The 19,041-nt window shown below is 38.4% G+C and overlaps 2 protein-coding genes across 5 annotated transcripts in view; one reads left to right on the forward strand and one right to left on the reverse strand.

The window, feature by feature from the left end:
- The window catches only part of Tafa2 (TAFA chemokine like family member 2), a 517,412-nt gene that overhangs the window by 190,273 nt on the left and 308,098 nt on the right, over nt 1-19,041 (reverse strand). The gene's annotated exons all lie outside the window — the stretch shown is intronic.
- LOC123461542 (transcription factor BTF3 homolog 4-like) lies at nt 6,088-7,609 on the forward strand. Its single transcript, XM_045152238.1, has 2 exons — nt 6,088-6,181; nt 7,188-7,609. The coding sequence occupies exons 1-2, from the start codon at nt 6,088-6,090 to the stop codon at nt 7,607-7,609; spliced, it is 516 nt and encodes a 171-aa protein (XP_045008173.1).

The raw sequence follows: 19,041 nt of genomic DNA on the forward strand, positions 1-19,041 counted from the left end.
GCTGAAGAGGACATTCCTACAAGTACTCAGATTACTGAAAAGCACAGAAACTGCCACCTGTGTAGGGTTAATGTTACTGATTCATTTTCTTGGCTTCTCTTTAATATAAACATGGTTAAGAATGCCCTTCTGGGCTGGTGAGATGGCTTAGTGGTTAAGCGCTTGCCTGTGATGCCTAAGGACCCTGGTTCGAGGCTCAATTCCCCAGGACCCACCTTAGCCAGATGCACAAGGGGCTGCACACGTCTGGAGTTTGTTTGCAGTTGTTGAAAGCCCTGGCATGCCCATACTCTCTCTCTCTCTCTCTCTCTCTCTCTCTCTTTCTTTCTTTCTCTCTCTCCTCCTCTCTGTCACTCTCAAATAAATAAATAAAGATAAACAAAAAAATTAAGAATGCCCTTCTTTTTCAACATATTTCTTTCTGCTAGGCACCAGACATCCTCACCCTGTCATCTCTCTCCCTGCTTTGCTTGCCCTTATTCTCTGGACCCTTTGCTGCTATTTGCTGTTCTGCTGATTTCCAAATGCTTATTGCAATGCCTCAGGCTTTCTTAAAGGATCTTTGACTATAATTTCTCCTACATAATCTCATCTAGTCCCAAGGAATTAATATTATCTCCTCACTGCTCATTTCTAACGCTTTTATCCAATCTTAATATCTTACCTGAGCCTGAATTGCATACTCCACTAAAAATTAAGCATTCCCAGTTAGTTGGCTAGTAGCCATCTCAAACTTCATATATCCCACCTACAGCAATACATGTCTATCCTTTTTCTCTGCCCACTATTCCTCTCCCATTCTTTATTGCACCACCATCCAAACAAGTAAAAAATGTACAGATAATTTGTGAGTCCTCCCCTTCCTTACCCTCATTTCCAACATTTCAGCCCTTCCTATGCTAAATACCTTAAGCATGTGTTAAATTCATGCATGTGTTTTATCCCTTTTCTTGTCCTACTGTGGCCTTCCCTACTCTTTCCTGTACATCTGTCTTTCCACCACTGTATCACTCTAACAACACAGAGAAACGTAATTTTCTTCTCTACATACAAACTTCATCACATCACTTAAAATTAGCCAGTGTGCAACTCCTTTACTGCTATGCAGAATAAATTCTGACTCCTTGCTCTGGCCTGGTAGATGGTTGGTGACAAGCCCTGGTTCCACTCCACCCATTTGCTCATTCTCCTTCTCTCTTGCACACATTTCCTTTGTAAAAATTCCAAACTTCAAATTCTTTGCACTACTCACTCTCCATATCACTATTCAAGCTTGGCATCTTAGGAGAGGCCCCATTGGATTCTGGATGTAGTTTAGTGCCCAGTTTACTTCCGCCACAAGGAATATTACTATCAATGACCATTCACTTTTGCATCTGTTTATACATTTTCTGACTCCCGCCATCAGTCTCTAAGCTTCAGATGAGAAACTTTTCTGTCTTTTTTTCCACTGTGTTCCAGAGTACAGGTTCTCCAACAGTGACTGCCTTAGAATAAGCACTCAAATATTTATTAAAGAAATAAATTTTTAAAAGCTTTCTCTCCAAATAACAACCACAAAACAAGACTCTGAGTTCTTTTTATTTTCATGTCAAGTGTAATAATCTTGGGGAAATTGCTTGATTTGTGCATTACCCTTTCATCCTAAAAAAATGTCATTTAAAATTTCTTCAGTTTTACTATATGTCATCTACTCTCTCTGTAAGCCAATTGCAATTGCACCATGAAGTCAAAGGTTCACTTTTATTTTTACTTCCAAGGAAATCAAAGAGCCGCCTCTGTGCAAATGTTAGTCATAATTTACACTCATTAAATTATCTGCCATTTCAGACAATGGAATGATAATAGTATAAATGATCCTAGAAAAATGCCTGCTTTTTTCAAGTATTGCTATTCTTTTCAAGGTCTGTCACTGAAATTACTGATGATTTCTTTACCTTCTCAGATCTATGTACTGTGGACACTGAAACCTGAGACAATTTCATAGCAATTATTAGTAGAAATATCAAACTACCCTTCTGTATCAACTATAGTAGTGATCTGATGGTAAATGATAAATATGATTTACATCAATATACTCTGCCAGGGTGGCAATCTTATAATGTTGGAGCATACACTAGGGCCCCTGGCTTTGCAGATCCAGATTCTATTCCCCAGAACCCATGTAAGCCAGATGCACAAGGTGGCACATGCGTCTGGAGTTTGAATTTGACAAGCCTCTGAGCAAAGAGGAAAGAACAGGGTGGAGAGACTCCTGGGCTGGTGGAAGAGAGCACCAGACAGTAGGGTGCTGTCACAGACCCAAATGCCCCACCCATGCTGACCAACCTCTGGGCCAGCAGGAGAGCACAGCAGCTCAGGGAACAGGGACCTCCCCCTGCAGACTGACCTGGGTGCGAGGACAGGGAACACAGGGGTCCAAAGCACAGACACATTTTCCTCTCTTTCTTTCTTCCACCTTTTTCCTCACTCTTCTTTTCTTTAGTTGTTATTAGTTCACTTGTTGATTGGCTTGCTAAGTGCACATTTTTACTCTATTTTTCTTTTTGGATAGTTTCTTATGCTTTGTGGAATCCGTTTTTGTTACTTTTCATGACATTTTAGTAAATTAATGGGTCTTCCCATATGGTCTTCTTCTTTTTATTCAGAGATAAGATTTACTGTGTCATTTTAAGGTGAGAAGATATGCTTTTTTATTGTTATTAGTAGTAGTACTAGAAACTTTGTCTGGACACATCATGTGTTGGTACCATCATTCCCCTCCTTCCTACCCCCACTCCACTACAGGACCTCCTCTATGAGATTGCTAGTAACCATCATGGGGTTGTGGGTTCTGGGTTGTGAGATCAGCAGTCAGTCAATGTCTGTATGGGAGGGGAGAAATGCCTCCCTCCCACTCTGTGGCTCTTACAATCTTTCTTCTCCCTCTTCCACAAAATTCCCTGAGCCTTGTGGGGTATCTTTTAAGTCTACTCTAGTGTTGAGATTTCTGCACTTATGGATTTCAGCTTTGGTACTTTTTGAGTATCCTCAGTGTCCATCACATTCTTTTAAAAAAATTTTTTTTTATTTGTAAGGAGAGAGAAAGAGACAGTGTGTGCATGCCAGGGCCTCCAGCTGCTACAAATGAACTCCAGATGCATGTGCCACTTTGTGCATCTGGCTTTATGTGGATACTGGGGAATCAAAGCCAGGTCATTAGGGTTTGTAAACAAGCACTTTAACTGCTAAGCCATCTCTCCAACCTCTATCACATTCTTTACAATGACTTTCACCCTTGAACATTATTTACCCACTACGTATTAAACTACAGCTCACCATATTATGACTTTATGACTGTCCCTCACTTTTCTAACCCTACAAAAACTTTCTCCTCTACATTCCTTCTGCTGAACTCTTACCACTACCTCTTCCTTTCAACTATTAATCTTCCATGAGTGCTTACATTAACAATCTAGACAGTGAGCTGGAGAGAATGGCTTAGTGGATAAGGCACTTGCCTGTGAAGCCTAAGGACCAATGTTCGACTCTCCAGATCCCATGTAAGCCAGATGCACAAAGGTGAGGCAAGCGTAAGTTTTCACATGCCCACTAGGTGGCGCAAGCACCTAAGTTCCACTCTAGTAGCTGAGGCCCATGCATGCCAATTATCTCTCTCAAAAACAATTTTTTTAATCTAGACAGATATTAAACAAATATAATTTAAGCAATTTATAAAAACTAAGACAAGAAGTCAACACCAAAGCAAGAAGACATCTGGAATCACAAATACCAAGGTAGAAATTAGTGAAATAGAGACTAAAAGAACAATACACTGAATCAATCAATTGGTTATTTGAAAAAGTTAACAATCTTGACAAAAAAGGAGTCGACACAAATGTCCCCAGTGAAATCCAGGAAGTCATTAGGGAATACTATGACAACTTATATCCCCCAAAACTGGAAAACCAAGGTCAAATGGCTAATTCTCTGAATGCAAATGACCTGCCAAAATTAAAGACAGATGACATAAATAATTTAAATAGAAATATAACAAAGAAACTGAGTCAGTAATTTAAAAATCTTCCTACAAAAAACAAAAACAAAAACTCTGGACCAGGTGGTTTGCTGCTCAATTCTATCCAAGTTTTAAGGAAGAGCCAGGTATGGTGGCACACGTCTTTATTCCCAGCACTCAGGATGCAGGTTAGGAGAATTGTTGTCAGTTGGAGGTCAGCCTGAGACTACATAGTAAAATCAAGGTCAGCCTGGGCTAGAGTGAGACACTACCTCAAAAACAACAACAACAACAAAAAAAATGTTTTAAGGAAGATCGAAAACCAACCTTTCTCAAACTGTCCCACAAAACAGAGGGAAGGAATACCAGCTAAGTCACTATGATGCCTGTGTTATTCTGATACAAAAGCTGGATAAAGATAGGAAAACTACAAAGCAATTTCCCCAGTGAACATAGATACAAAAATCCTTTAAAAAAATACTTGCAAACCAAATTCCAAACACAATCTTAAGAGGATTACACGTCATGACCAAATTGGTTTTATCCTAGGGATACAAGGTTGGTTCAACATATACAAATCAATAAGTGTAATTCATAAAATATGTAAACCTAAGGACAGACATTATATAATCATCTCAAAGGATGGATCAGAGATATTTGATAAGGTACAGTACAGCATACCCTCATGATGAAAATATTGGAAAAATTAGGAACAGATAGAACATGCCTCAAAATAATAAAAGCCATATATAATAAATCAACATCATACTTACTGGAAAAATATTAAAACCATTTCCTCTAAAAATCTGGAATAAGACAAGTGTGCCCACTATCTCCTCTCTTATTCAATATAGTGCTGAAAGTCTAAAAGCAATAAGACAAGAGAAAGATATAAGATGGGTAAATATAGAAAAGAACAACTAAAACTATCCCAATTTGTAGATGACATGATTCTGTTACTTAAGGGACCTTAAAGACTCTCCAAAATAACTCTTAGATTTAATAAATACCTTTAGCAAAGTTGAATGATGCAAAATCAGCATAGAGATATTCTGGTTTCTCTTCAGATCAAATAAATCTTTCATCTTTTACTTTTAAAAAATCAACATAGAGAACTCAGTGGTATATATGTCATCTATGTCAACAATGAGCATGGATTGAAAGAACAGTCTATTCACAGTAGCTCCCTAAAATAAAGTACCTAGGAATGAACATCCCCAAGTTCCTATAAGACCTCTCTAAAGAAAAGTTTATGACACTTACAAAAAAGAAGAGAAGTGAAGAAGGTAGCTGATATTTGAGAGACTTTCCATGCTTTTGATTTGGCAGAACTAATATTGTGAAAATGGCTATATAATCAAAGAAATCTACAGAATCAAGGCAATTACCATTAAGGTTCCAATGACATTTTTCTCCAGACTAGAAAAAAAAATCTTGCAATTCATACAGAAACATAAAATATCATGCATAACAGAAACAATCCTAAGCAGAAAGAACATGGTGAGCATTATCACAATTCCTTACTTAGAAATATACTATAGAGCATAATGGCAAAGATTGTATGGTACTGGCATATAACCAGACACCACACCAATGCAGTAGAATACAGCACCCATAAGCAAACCTGTGAAATTTCTGTCACCTAGTTTTCAACAAAGGCATAAAAGATACACTGGGGATAAAAGACAGCTTTTCAACAGATGGTGTTGACAAAGTTGGAAATCTACCTGCAAAAGAATGAAATGAGATCCATGGCTCTCCTCCTGCACAAAGATCAATTCAAAATAGACCAAACACTTTCTATTAAAACCAAAAATGCTGATAGTACTAGAAGAAAACAGGAAACTCACTAGAAGTTGTTATTAGTTAAGATCTGAAAAGGACTCCCTTAGCCCAGGAAATGGTCCTAAGAATCAACAAATGACAGTACATGAAATTGAATTTTGTTTTCTAAGCAGCAAAACAAAACTACAGTGAAATTCCATCTTAACCAAGTCAGAGGAGACAGAATCAAAAAACAAACAAAAAAAAAAAAAACAAATATTGGTGCAGACGTTGGGAAAAGGGTACCCTACTTACTGTTAGTGGGAATGGAAAGTGGTACAGCCACGCTGGGTGTCAGCGTGTTGATTCCTCAAGAAACTATCAAGAGAACTGCTATATTCTCCAGCTCTACTCTTTTGGGTATATACCCTAGGGACTCTAAGAGAGCATACTATGGAGATACCAATACATGTATGTTTATTGCTGCATTCTTCATAATAGCTAAGAAATGGACCCAGCTCAAATACCCATTAACAGATGAGTAAATAAAATATAGCATGTATACATAATGAAATTTTATTCATCCATGAAGATAAAGGAAATCTTGACATTTGCAGGGAAGTGGATACAATCAGAGATCATTATGTAAAACAAAATAAGCCTGACTCAAAGGAACAAATAGTACTTTTTTCTCTAAAATGTTCCCCCTAGGGGTGTGTGTGTGTGTGTGTGTGTGTGTGTGTGTGTGTGTGTGTGTGTCATGAAAGTAGAAAAGTAGAAAAGGGGTTGTGATACAGTACATGAAAGCAGAAAGGGGGTCTTTTGGAGGGGAAGAAGGTGGCCAGCAAGAAGATGATGGAAGATAGGAAAGGGATTGAGTTGGATGAATAAGAATACAGTAAAATTATATACATATATGAAAATACCATGTAAAACTCATTACTTTGTGTTCTACCTTAAATTTTAAAAAGATATAATTTTTAAATTAATGATGCTAGAAACAAAAGTGGTGCTTACCAAATTTCAGTATCCTTAAAGGTTTACTAAGGAAGTCTTTCATTGGCTTCAACTCTGGTTCAACAAAAAGTACAAAAATACACTGTGTTGACTTTAATTACTGGCCATGATATTTCTAACAAGATGTCTGCAGCTAATTGCCATTAAAGTACAGATGCTGAAAAGCAATTAAAAGACAATGTACAGTCAATGCTCTTTGGAGATCCAAGATATTCCTACAATTATCTCCAACTATTTTATGATATTAACTGGCTATGTCTAGGAATATGTCAAAATAGCATTATTCAGCTTTACATCCAACTAGTGTATCTAATTCAGTAATGCACAAGACATCAGGAACAATATTGCTCGTGGCACATGCTGATGGTGTAGGACTCTCCCTGCTACAGATTTTCCACCACAAATTAAGAAAGAATAGCCCAATTTCTGTCTCAGGGACCGATATGGGGCAAAGGTACAGTTTGCACAAAGAAGAAAGTGGTGCATAGAACAGCTACAGATGATGACCAAAAGCTCCAGAGTTCTCTAAAAAAAACCAACCTGGTTGTAAATAACACAGCTGGTACTGAAGAAGTGAACATGATCAAAGATGATAGAACAGTTACTCATTTCAACAATCCCAAAGTCCAAGCACCCCTCTCTGCGAATACTTTTGCAATTACTTTGGCAGAAGCCAAACCAATTATAGAAATGCTTCCTCGAGTATTAAGTCAGCTTGGGGCTGGCAGCTTAACAAGCCTTGGAAAGTTAGATGAACAGTTCCCACCAAAGCAAGTGTTGGAGAGCAAAGCACCAAAACCAGAGGACAATGATGAAGAGGAGGGTGACTGATGAAGCACTGAAGAATGAGACTAACTAAAGTCTTTCCTGTGGTTTTGAAAGCTGTCATGGACTAGATTTAATTATCAGCTATGTGGTCCCAAACTTTTAAGACACAGAGAAAATCCACTGTTACTACTTCAGCAAAACACAAATATTTTGTATATTAATAATGCTGTTTATTGGGCATTTATTAGTCATTTGATTTTGTATTTTATACTTCCTCCCAGAATAAAACTTTTAGTTAAACTATGAAGTATTGCTGTTTGAGAGTATTTTGGTTTCTGATTTTTTTGTTGTTGTTTAGGGGAAGGAGTATTTTTTAATTATTATTAGTTATGTACACAGTGTGTATACAGCCATGTTGGTACAATCGTTAGCCTCCTCCCTGTTCTCCCCATTCCAAAGGGACCATCTTCATTTGGTAATGTGGGTCATGCATCAATTATGGAGAACAGGCAATGTCTCTGTGCATCATGTCCCAATATGTGGTTCTAACAATCTTTCCACCCCCAATTCCATGAATTTCCATGAGCCATGATGGGTTCATTTTAGGCCTACTTCAGTAAAGAGGTCTTGGGAGCCTCTGTCTCTAGATATCAGGTTTGGTAGTAGTTGATTGTTCTCTGTCTATCTCCTTCACCCTTGTGCTGGCACCAGGTTCAGCAAGAAAGCAGCACTCTTACTTATTTCCCTAATTACTACATGGGTTCAGTTGGTGAGGTGCAATGGGCTAATTCTCTCCTTAGTATCTGCATCCATCTGAAAAAGAGAAGCAAATTCTCCAACAGAGTGAAGTCAGCACCAGATAAAAAGGGATAACCATTATTATTTTAGAGAAAATTTAATAGGTATAAGCCCTCTTGAAGTCCATGATTGGTGGTAGCTTGATGATGGAGAACAGGCTCATATTTAGATATAGTTCTGACTCATTTTCCAGAACCAGCTAGAGGTTCCATTCCACTGAGTGGATCTGTTAGCCAAATTAAGGGTAGTTGGTTACCTGCCATGGCTGTGTGCCACTATAGCACTTGTATGAGCATCACATTCGGTTGTTTGCTGCTGAGTAGCTTAGACCACATGTTGCTTGGACAGATGTTAGTCATTTTCCCCCAGCCACTCATGCAGCACCTTTTGGCACTAGAAAAACTAAGTGTTTGGGGACTGACTTTCTTCCATATTCCAGCCAGGTCACTCCATGTTCATAGCAACAACATATGGTGTCTTTGGCAGTAGGGTTTTACCACTAACCTCTGGTGGGTCCTCAGGTACTTTGACAGAAATCTGTCTTCTTTTGGAAAACCTTGTATATCTCTTTGATCAACAACTCATTGTGGATGTTAATTATATGCTGGTACTGGGAGTTACAGGCCAGCACTAAGGAAAAGAAGGAAGAAAAAGATAGGTAATATAAAAGAGAAAGAGAAGAGAGAAAAGGGGCAGAGAGAGATGAACAGAAGATTAAGCCTAGTCTTCATCATACCCTTTCCAGGGTGCTGTGGCTCAGGTGTTCCCTCTAAGGACCTGATGAAGGTTCAACCATTATTCTGTCTTTTAGGTTGTAGAATTTTATGGTACTGCTGCCATTTGGGTCCAGTTTTGTGTCACTCCATCCTTGCCCTCCCCTCCCACCCCAACCTCCCTATTGTCCAGTCCTTGAGATGCTTATTGGATATGTCAGCATCTTGGGCAGATTCAGGTTAGGAGCCACAGATGAGTGAGACCATATGGTGATTATCTTTCTGTGATTGGGTGAGTTCACTGAGAATGACCTGTTCCAAGTTCGGCCACTTTTCTTCATTGTGTCATTTTTTTCCTCGCTGCTGTGTAGAATTCCATCATGTAGATATACCACATCTTGGTTATCCATTCTTCTAATGATGGACATCTGGGTTGATTCCAGCTCTTAGCTATGATGAATTAAGGTGCTATAAACATGGTTGAGAAAATCTCTCTGAACTGAAGTATGTAGCTTTTAGAGTAAATGCCCAGTAAGGGAATAACTGGCTCTGTTGATCAACACTTTTAGGAGTCTCCATTTTGCTTTCCATAGTGGTTGTAGCACCTTACATTCCCACCAACAGTGAATGAGGTTTCCTATTTCTCCACATCCTTACCAGCATTTGTTTTCATTTGATTTTTTTAAATTTTTTTGTTTATTTATTATTTATTTGAAAGTGACAGAGAAAGAGGCAGAGAAAGAGAGAGGAAGAGAGGGAGAAAGATAACAGGCGCACCAGGGCCTCCAGCAGCCACTGCAAACGAACTCCAGACACATGAACCCCCTTGTGTATCTGGCTAATGTGGGTCCTGAGGAATCGAGCCTCCAACCAGGGTCCTTAGGCTTCACAGGCAAGTGCTTAACCACTAAGCAATCTCTCCAGCCCTCATCTGATCTTTTAGTGTTTACCTTCCTTACTGGAGTAAGGAGGAACCTTGATGACTAGGGATGATGAATATTTTCTTAAGTGTGTGTTTACAATTTGTATTTCTTTCCCTCAGAACTCCCTGTCCAGTTCTCTGCCCCATTTTGGGAGTGGGTTATATGTTTTTTATTGTTTAGGTTTTGGAGTTCTTTGTAGATTCTAGAACTTAGGCCTCTGTCAGTTGGATAGCCAGCAAAAATTTTCTCCCATTCTGTGGGTAATCTATTGGCTCTGCTTATTGTACAATTGTCTGTGAAGAAACTTTTCAGCTTCATGAGAACCCAATGGCTGAGTGATTGTTTAAGTTCCTGAGCTACTGGGTTTTGGTCTCATTCCTGTCTCATGAAAAGTTCCTTCTATTTTTTTCTTCCAGTAGTAGCAGAGTTTCTGGTCCTATATTGAAGTCTTTGATCCATTTGGACTTGATTTTTGTGCATGGCAATATGTGTGGATCAAGTTTCATTTCCTGCATATGGTTATCCAGTTTGTCCAGCATCATTTGTTGAAGATGCTGTCTTTTTCCAGTCTACAATGTTAGGGCCTTTGTCAAATATCAAGTATCTGTAGTTACTTAACCCAAAGTCCAAGTCCTCAATTCTGTTTCATTGGTCTATAATCCTGTTTTTATGCCAGTAACAAGTTTTTTTTTATTACTATGGCTTTGTAATATAGCTTTAGATCAGGTATGGTGATGCCTCCAAAGGTGTTTCTTTTGCTGAGGATATTCTTGGATATCTGAGGCCTTCTACCATTCCACATGAACTATGAGATCATTTTTTCTGTCTCTTTTCTTCCCTGGGAGATAAGGTGTGGTTAGGCAGATGCCATCTTGGCCAGAAGTCTAGAAGGTACATTTTTTATATATGAATGTATATGTGTGGAGCTGGGTATGTGTGTACATGGTGGAAATTAAACTGGAAAACAACTCTATTCATTCTCTTCCTCCCCCCCCCCCCAGTAGAAATAAAACAATTTTTTACATTTGACCAAAAAAAAAGCAAGACCATTATATATCTTGTGATTATCTTTAAAAGGCAATTTAGTTTCTGATAAAGTAAAATATTATATAACTGTTCAAAATTCCAAGCTATTGCCAAGCCCTCTCATAAAAATTGTGCTAGGTATTTGAATTGATGAGTTTGACCACAGAGATACAGCAGCTCACTGTCTGCTCCTTGGAGATTACAGTTCAATAAGCTAAAATTGCTACAGATAGCATCAAGATTCTGATTTCAAGAGTTATGAATAACACATTGTAAGTCAAAATTAAAAACAATAAAAGAATCCTTATCTTAATCTCTCAAAACTAAGATGTTTTAGCATTATGTCATTAATATCAATGAAGATGGTGAAATTTCAAATAATGAATTCACATAATGCACTATTCTAAATAAGCATATACAATTAACATTGCCAGATAATCTTAATATCATCAGAAATGTGGAATTTCAAAGGGGAAAGTGTCGGGGGGAAGGGAGGGAATTACCATGGGATTTTTTTTTATAATCATGGTAAATGTTAATAAAAATTTAAAAATTAACAAAAAAAAAGAAATGTTGTATATATTAAAAACCATGGGGATCTTAAGGACAAATGTCTTCACATAGAATTATCCAAAACAAGATTTTGATCGGAAGAAAAGCTCTTATTCTTCACAGTTGTAAAAGTGAACCAGTATTCCTTTTTCATGTGTAAAGGAAATTAGCCTTTTACTATTAATAGAAAGCCAACATTTATTATGTGACTCTCTTAATGAAATATCTTAACAATGCACTAGGCACATTGGCACACTTCAAACAGAAGGCCTCAAACTCTCATTTTTAATACTTACCAATTCCTCCAGGTATACATGGAGAACACCTGAATTTGATAATCATCATGTTAATATACACCTTTGCTACCGTTAATTCCCCTTTAGCCAAAGAGTATATTGCCTAATTCAGAATAACTGCAGGCCTTAAATCACTCTGCTGCCCACCAAGCACAAAAAGAAAAAATGTAACTATCCTAAAAATTGAGAGTTAACTTGAAAGTTCAGAAAAGGAACACATATTCTACATTGTAGCAAAATATTACTCTTGGAAAATTATGAAGATGACATCAAAACCCTATGAAAGAAATGTGGATTCAAGGACAACCCAGAAAACACAAAGAATATAGGCTTTAAAAATGTCTAGCCCAGAAATTTGTGCTTTTAAGGTGCCTTAGAGCCATACATTCAAACTACCAAAATAGGATGCCAAATTATGATACAATGAACACCCAGTAGTCAGTACTCAACTTATCCATACAAGGTATATTCCAAAAACCCAGATGATGCCTAAAACTGAAAATACTCCAACAGGCTATAATTTGCCCTCTATAATCCTACCTGATTATTTATCTAATTTATAAGTTAGGCCCAGAGAGAAATTTAAAACAAAAATAATTAAATAAAGCAATTCTAACAATATAATGTAATAAAAGTTATGTGAATGTATTGTCAGTCAAAAGACCTTCCTGCATTGTGGATCTTAGCAAATTCAACATATGGTTTGTTTCTTTCACTACTAAGTCAAAGATAATCACCTCTTCCCATAAAAGAAAGATTTTGGAGGTTCTCCTTGGCACATCTGAGTAGCCAGCCAGCATGACTAGTAGTGAACATTGGCATCATAAGCAAATAGGTAAGTAATAAGGTAAAGGCAGTAAAGTTTATTGGAGACAGCCAGTGATTGTCCAATAGCCAATAAATGACAAATTTGAGAGCAGTGCATATAGCATGGGTATGGTGGAAATAGGCACAATCACATTTGGGGTACAATGGAGTAGGAGGGTATAAAATTTCATTATGACACTCAGAATAGCATGCCATTTAAAACATACCTGGCATATTTACGGAATTGCAAGTTTAATATATTCAGACTATAATTGCCCATGGGTGACTGGGACCATGGAAAGTAAAACCTTGTATTGAGGGGAGAGGTGACTGTCATTAGAGACCATGAATTTATACAATTCATACAAACCTCTTCCTGCAGCAGCATGAACATATTCACGTCCATATTTACACATTATCTCTTGTTTTTCCCCATCCATATATTTGATTGTATGATCAGACTGCTTGCTCTACTCTTACCAAAAAAAACCAAACTGATTTTAACTTTTCTCCAAAGTCCATCTATTCTTTGATCTGAAGTGTAATCTTTAATCCCAGAGTGATTCAACAATGCAATTTCAGGAAGCAAGTTCTGCGTGAAGGAGCCTACACTTCACTGTCAGAGAGTTACGAGAGATGACAGTTTGTAATCCCATGGACACAGTGAACGATGTGCACATATCAGGAAATCTGGAGAGAAAGACATCCAGGGCCCTGAACAGAATGAGTAGTCAGTCACAGATTCGTAAACTATAACAAGCATTTTGACCTTGAAGTCATAACATTTTCAAGGCTCCATTTTCTTACTTATAAAATGGATGTGAACTATTAAAGTGTGAGCAAAGTCATCCAACTTCAGAGTGTCCTAATAGCACCTAAGACATGAGGACAGGAAAGCACAGACTCATTTCCGGTCTCAAAGATGCCCAGCAAGGTGCTTTATTCTAAGGACTCTGTGCCCAGAAGAAAACACCTAGATTATAAAACACACATGTGGGAGTCATGGGTATGTGGGAGACAGGGCTGAGAGGTAAGATCACATTAACCAGAAAGAGTTCGTGTTAGCAGAGGTGTACAAGATACATCCCAGTACTTGAAAATATTTTTAAAATGTCAGAGTCTGAGAAGATGGCTCTGCTGGTATATAATCATAAAGACCTTAGTTTGTATTGTTAGAATCCATTTAAAAGCCAGACGTGGCAAACAATAATAAACCAAGTGCTGGAGAGATGGAGACAGAAGAATCTCTGGGACTTGCTAACTAGCCAGTCTAGCACAACTAGTCAACTATAAGTTCAGAGAAAGATGCTGTCTCAAAACCTAAGATGGAGAGTAATTGAGGAAGGCACCCCACATCAGTGTCTGGCCTTCCCAGGAGTGTGCGCACACACAAGCATTTTACACACACACACACACACACACACACACACACACACACTACATGTGAAAATATTTCTGAACAATTTTATGGTTTATATATGAGTTAAAACATAAATTTAAAGAGAAGGAAAAGATAAGTACCAAAGATAAACACATGATAATTGGCAGGACAGGTGTGACAGTTAGACACAGTAGGGCTAGTCACATGGCAAGGAACTTTTAATAGTGTTATATGCAGTAACAATTTTTAGAAAGATAGAAAACCACTCAGTAAATGTGTATAGAATAGTGACAAGGAATTTAGGATGGTCATACCTAAAGACCCCTAGTTTTTCCACAAATGAAGAGGAATCATGACCAAAGTATAAGATTTGTGAGCATCAAAGTTTGGAATAAATAATTATTGAGGGAGATGAGAAAAATGAAAGGACCAAATAAATTATCAATGATCAGGTATGGATGTGCACACTCATGTGTGTGTATGTGTGTGTGTGTGTGTGTGTGTGTGTGTGTATTATGATGTAAGTGGTAGAAAAAAATTTAAGAATACATTTTCAAGCTAGAAACCTGACTGAACCCTTGCCTCCCCTTTTTTGCTTACAGTTTTGTCGGAAGACCTGTCCTTCCCAAATGGATGCTGCAGACTTCACCAACACTGTCCTTCCCACCACTAGAACTGCTGGTACCCACTGTGCGGCAGTAGGAGAGGAAACAATGGGCACACATCCTGACTTACAGCTTCTATTATGCACGTCCATACTAATGATAACATGACCCTGGGGCATCCTCACTGTACAGCTGTGTCCTGCTTACAATGCGTTACCTAAGTATCATAACTGACTCCCCTAAAATGGTTCCCTACCCATTTCTTCATGGTTTCTTATTGTTGAAGAATTTTATACAAATGCCCCCCCAGCTAAGTAGCTCTAAAACCTGTCTATAAAAATACGAACCCACCAGAACTCAAGGGCTGGAGAAATCTGGAGCATTGGCTCTCTAATATACCAGCATAATAAATTTGAGTTCTCCACTCCGAGTGACATTCAGTTTGCTCACTGACCCAAATCCAAATTTCTGCAATAATGAGGCTGCGGGTTATGTTGCTGTACCCACACTCTGTCTTTCAACTTCTCGAGACACAAGATATACATTAACAGATTATCCATAGGATCTAGAGGTATAATCCACAGTGGAAAGCATTATTATCCTACTTTATAAATTGATAACACAGTGTGAATATTAAGAGCTTAATTTAAATGATTGAAATCAGTCATTTCATACCAACTTCAACAAAAGTACAAAGCTAACTGAGTACAACCAGTGAGCGCCAGGTGATGAACCAGCGCTGACTCTCTTCTAGCCTCTCAAGTCAAAGAATACCCCCCTCCCAAGAGGTTGATCCTGAGACCAAATATAGTCCACAGACACCTGTTTGGTGGACCTTAGCGTGGAAGAGGTCCCATCTCCAAGGAGTGCTTGATAAAATATAGACATAAGGGGCTAGAGAGATGGCTTAGTGGTTAAGCACTTGCCTGTGAAGCCTAAGGACCCCGGTTCAAGGTTCAATTCCCCAGGACCCACGTTAGCTGGATGCACAAGGGGACGCATGCATCTGGAGTTCCCTTGTAGAGGCTGGAAGCCCTGGCATACCCATTCTCTCTCTCTATTTGCCTCTTTCTCTCTCTGTTTGTCACTCTCAAATAAATAAATAAAAATAAACAAAAAAATAGATATAAGAAATATTCAAGAATAATAAGTCCTTGAATGCAAGTTGTCCCACAGCAGCCTGATTCTAGTGTGTGAGAATAGACCCAATATGTGAAGAGACTGAAGAGAGGGCAGACAGGGGTTTTTTAGTATTTTTTAAATTTAATTTATTAGTTTTCTTTTCAGCAAATACAGGCAGTTTGGTACCATTGTTTAGGTTCATCAATGATCTACCCCCTCCCAATGGACCCTCTTTGTTGATGTAAATGGGTCGTGCATTGTGGAGTTAGCCCCCAGTTATTAGTATGATAAATGTCTCTGCAAATCATGACTCAACATGTGACTCTGACATTCTTTCCGCCCCCTCTTCCGCAAATTTTCCCTGAGCCATGTTGGGCTCATTTTTGGTCTGCTTCAGTGCTGAGGTGTTGGGGGCCTCTGAGGCTTTGGCTCTCTGATTTGGTAGGAGTTGATTTTTCTCTGTGTTGGTCTCCTTCCCCTTTGTGCTGGTATCCGGTTCATCAGGAAAACATCACCCTTGCTTGTTTTGCCAATTATCCTTAGTTTCTGCCTGTATTTATTGGGGATTTGCTGACAAAGAATGAGCCCTGCACAGTCAGTAGTAAGACCAGCTGGATCCCTGCAGTTTGGGTTCAAAAGAGGGGCTTACGCCTGGCTTAGTACAAAAGTGACTTTATCTGAGCTGGAATGTAGTTGATTTACCTTAAGCTCATATCAGAGTCAGGTACATCCTTGGCTCCAGGGTCACATGAATAGCTCTACATGTACTGCAATGGTTTTGTTTATTTATAGTTTCCTGAGAAACTATGTAAGAAAAATCAGCAGGAGTCATCCTGGTACAATTAATAATCAAGTTACTAATCAAGATGGCTACACTCACATCCAGATGAATCCACATACCAGTCAAGACAAGAGAGAAATTGGCCCCAGATTACAGCAAAATTCTTACCAAATTCATTCTATAGACTAAAATTACTTAAAGAAGAAAGAACATTTAAGGTGGGAAGTACAACCGAGGCAGGAAATGGTGCTGGGTCAAAGGTCAGGATGCCAAGCCGCAAACCACCCACTCCTGTGGTAAGCACCCAGCCGCCGCTTTGCCATCGGGGCTGATGCACAGCCAGTGCAGCTCCAAACCATCTGTGCTCCTTCCAAGCCCAACACTGCCAGTGATTTGGGCAATTCTATTTTAGGAGACATTTGTTTCATAGATCAGATGTTTGACTGTTTCTTTGTCTTTAGGATTTGCAATATTGAGACAAGCATTTGCCTGTTTGTTCCCTACATTCCTGAAGAGTGACATCATGGCAGATGGTGATAGGTTTCATATTTTATTCTTACAATTTTCAGAAGAAAATAACAATATTCAATTTACCTTACACTTTCTGGGCCAATTATTTATGATTGAATTGGGAAACTTCTATGGGTTTAGATTTTAAAACGATTGTTAAAAATATTATCCTAATTCACTTTTATAGTGAACCAGCAACAGGAGGAGGAGTCCCTGACTCTTTGATCGGTACTGCCCCCTTTCCTTCACCCCTCAAGATGCAGACTTGGCAACATGTTAAGCAAATAGGAATAAGACTGGCACAATCCTCTGACAATGTCAGTCAACAACGCTCCCATTCCTCTTACATCTAGCAAGTTTCATCACCCACACCAAGCTTAACTGTATTTAATCCTTTGGTTTCCTTTGTTAAACTATGACATTTTTGTACCCACAAATTTTAAATTAGTTTTGTCTTGGCTACCAAATTAAATGCTAAAAACAATTTATTGCCAAGATGAGGCACATGTTCTAAAGACAGCCTCAAATCTTTAGAAAGCCCACATTCAGTCAGATGTGCTCAATGAACCAGGCTACTTGTCCAAGATTATTGTCTGGGGCACAGCAAGAACAAAACCAGGGTCACTGATAGAAGTGGAAAGTAAGCCTCTGGTCTAGACCAAAAGTCACAGCAGAATTAGGGTCAAACCAGGTTAAATAAGAACTTGAGAAGGTGAAACAACACCGGGAAGCAGGGAACAGAAGCAAGGTACTGAGCTATCATGTCCCAAACCTCCTAGACACAGAAAGGCTGTGAAGTCAGAGGAGAACCACACCAACAGCAGCCAGAAGTCGGTGCTTCATCCTGGGTTAGCAGCTCCCACCCAGACTTTATGAAGGGTGAAGTTCTTTAAAAGTTTATGCAACCTAACAATACTGACTGTTACAAATGATAACATGACTATGCACTGAGCACTGGGCATGCTTTACCTCATTTAAGCCTCAAAACAACAGCAAGAGAATGTATTCACACTCAGTTTACACATGAAAAAAAAAAAATCTGAGGTTCAGAAAAGTTAAGTGACTTCCTTAAGGTCACCCAGCTCATAAAACTCAGAGCTTAAATTCATGGTGTTCATTTCTCTATAGCATGATACTTCCCTGCAGCACCATGTATGCAGTTCTCACCTTGCTACAAGCCATGTTTCTCATTGGAGTACTTGAATTGTGACTGGTAGCGCATGCCAAAATTACATCTTATAGATATTTAGCTAAATGGACATTTTGAACATTAACCTATTTCTTTAACAGTTTATAAAGCCAGTTAGAATATATATTTGAATATGTGTGTGTGTGTATGCATATATTTAGCTCATATTATATTTCCACTAATCATTACTACTCTATTCTATAAACTCAGTTATTACTGATGACTCCTTTTTGTTAAGAAAAAGCACAGAAATCATATATCGTTTGACAAGGGGAAAAAATGGAGAAAAAAAGCCAACCAAATGTCCTGCCCTTGCTGCTGCCCTGTCTTACTGTTGTCACTCTGCACTCAGATGTGGGGAAAATGCTTCTCTTATTCTCCCTTATTACAGCTAAAAACACATTTGTCTCTTTAAAAATACTTTTTGAGTAATTGTGAGGAACCAGAAGTAAGTCAAATAAAATTAAATGAAAGATTAAACAAACATGATTAGAAATCCAAGGCTTCAATTTTGACCTTAGTTAATCTGTGTAAGAGCTTTAAATTTCATCCTGTCTCAAACAGGAAAGAGCCTTATCTCTGGGTTTGGATTACATACTTAGAAACTTCTAGAATCTATGCTAGTCCCAGAAATAAGAGAAGATGATCTTGTGCAGCCCCATAAGGAAGGGAGTAAATGTGGTCCACAGGTGGTTAAAGTCTACCTAATGTCATCAAATATTCAATAGTGAAAGGTACTCTGTACTAATTCTGGAGGAGGTAAATCAGTCTTTTTCCCCAATTTTCGGCTGT

The sequence above is a fragment of the Jaculus jaculus genome, chromosome 6, assembly GCF_020740685.1.
Source record: "Jaculus jaculus isolate mJacJac1 chromosome 6, mJacJac1.mat.Y.cur, whole genome shotgun sequence".
In the NCBI taxonomy this organism is placed as follows: domain Eukaryota; kingdom Metazoa; phylum Chordata; class Mammalia; order Rodentia; family Dipodidae; genus Jaculus; species Jaculus jaculus.

Excerpts from the sequence above, each read along its gene's own strand:
- LOC123461542 (XM_045152238.1), top strand. The coding sequence starts at position 6,088 with ATGGAAAGTGGTACAGCCACGCTGGGTGTCAGCGTGTTGATTCCTCAA. Across the intron at positions 6,182-7,187 it reads CTCCAGCTCTACTCTTTTGG|AAAGAATAGCCCAATTTCTG; the intron begins GTATATACCCTA and ends CCACAAATTAAG.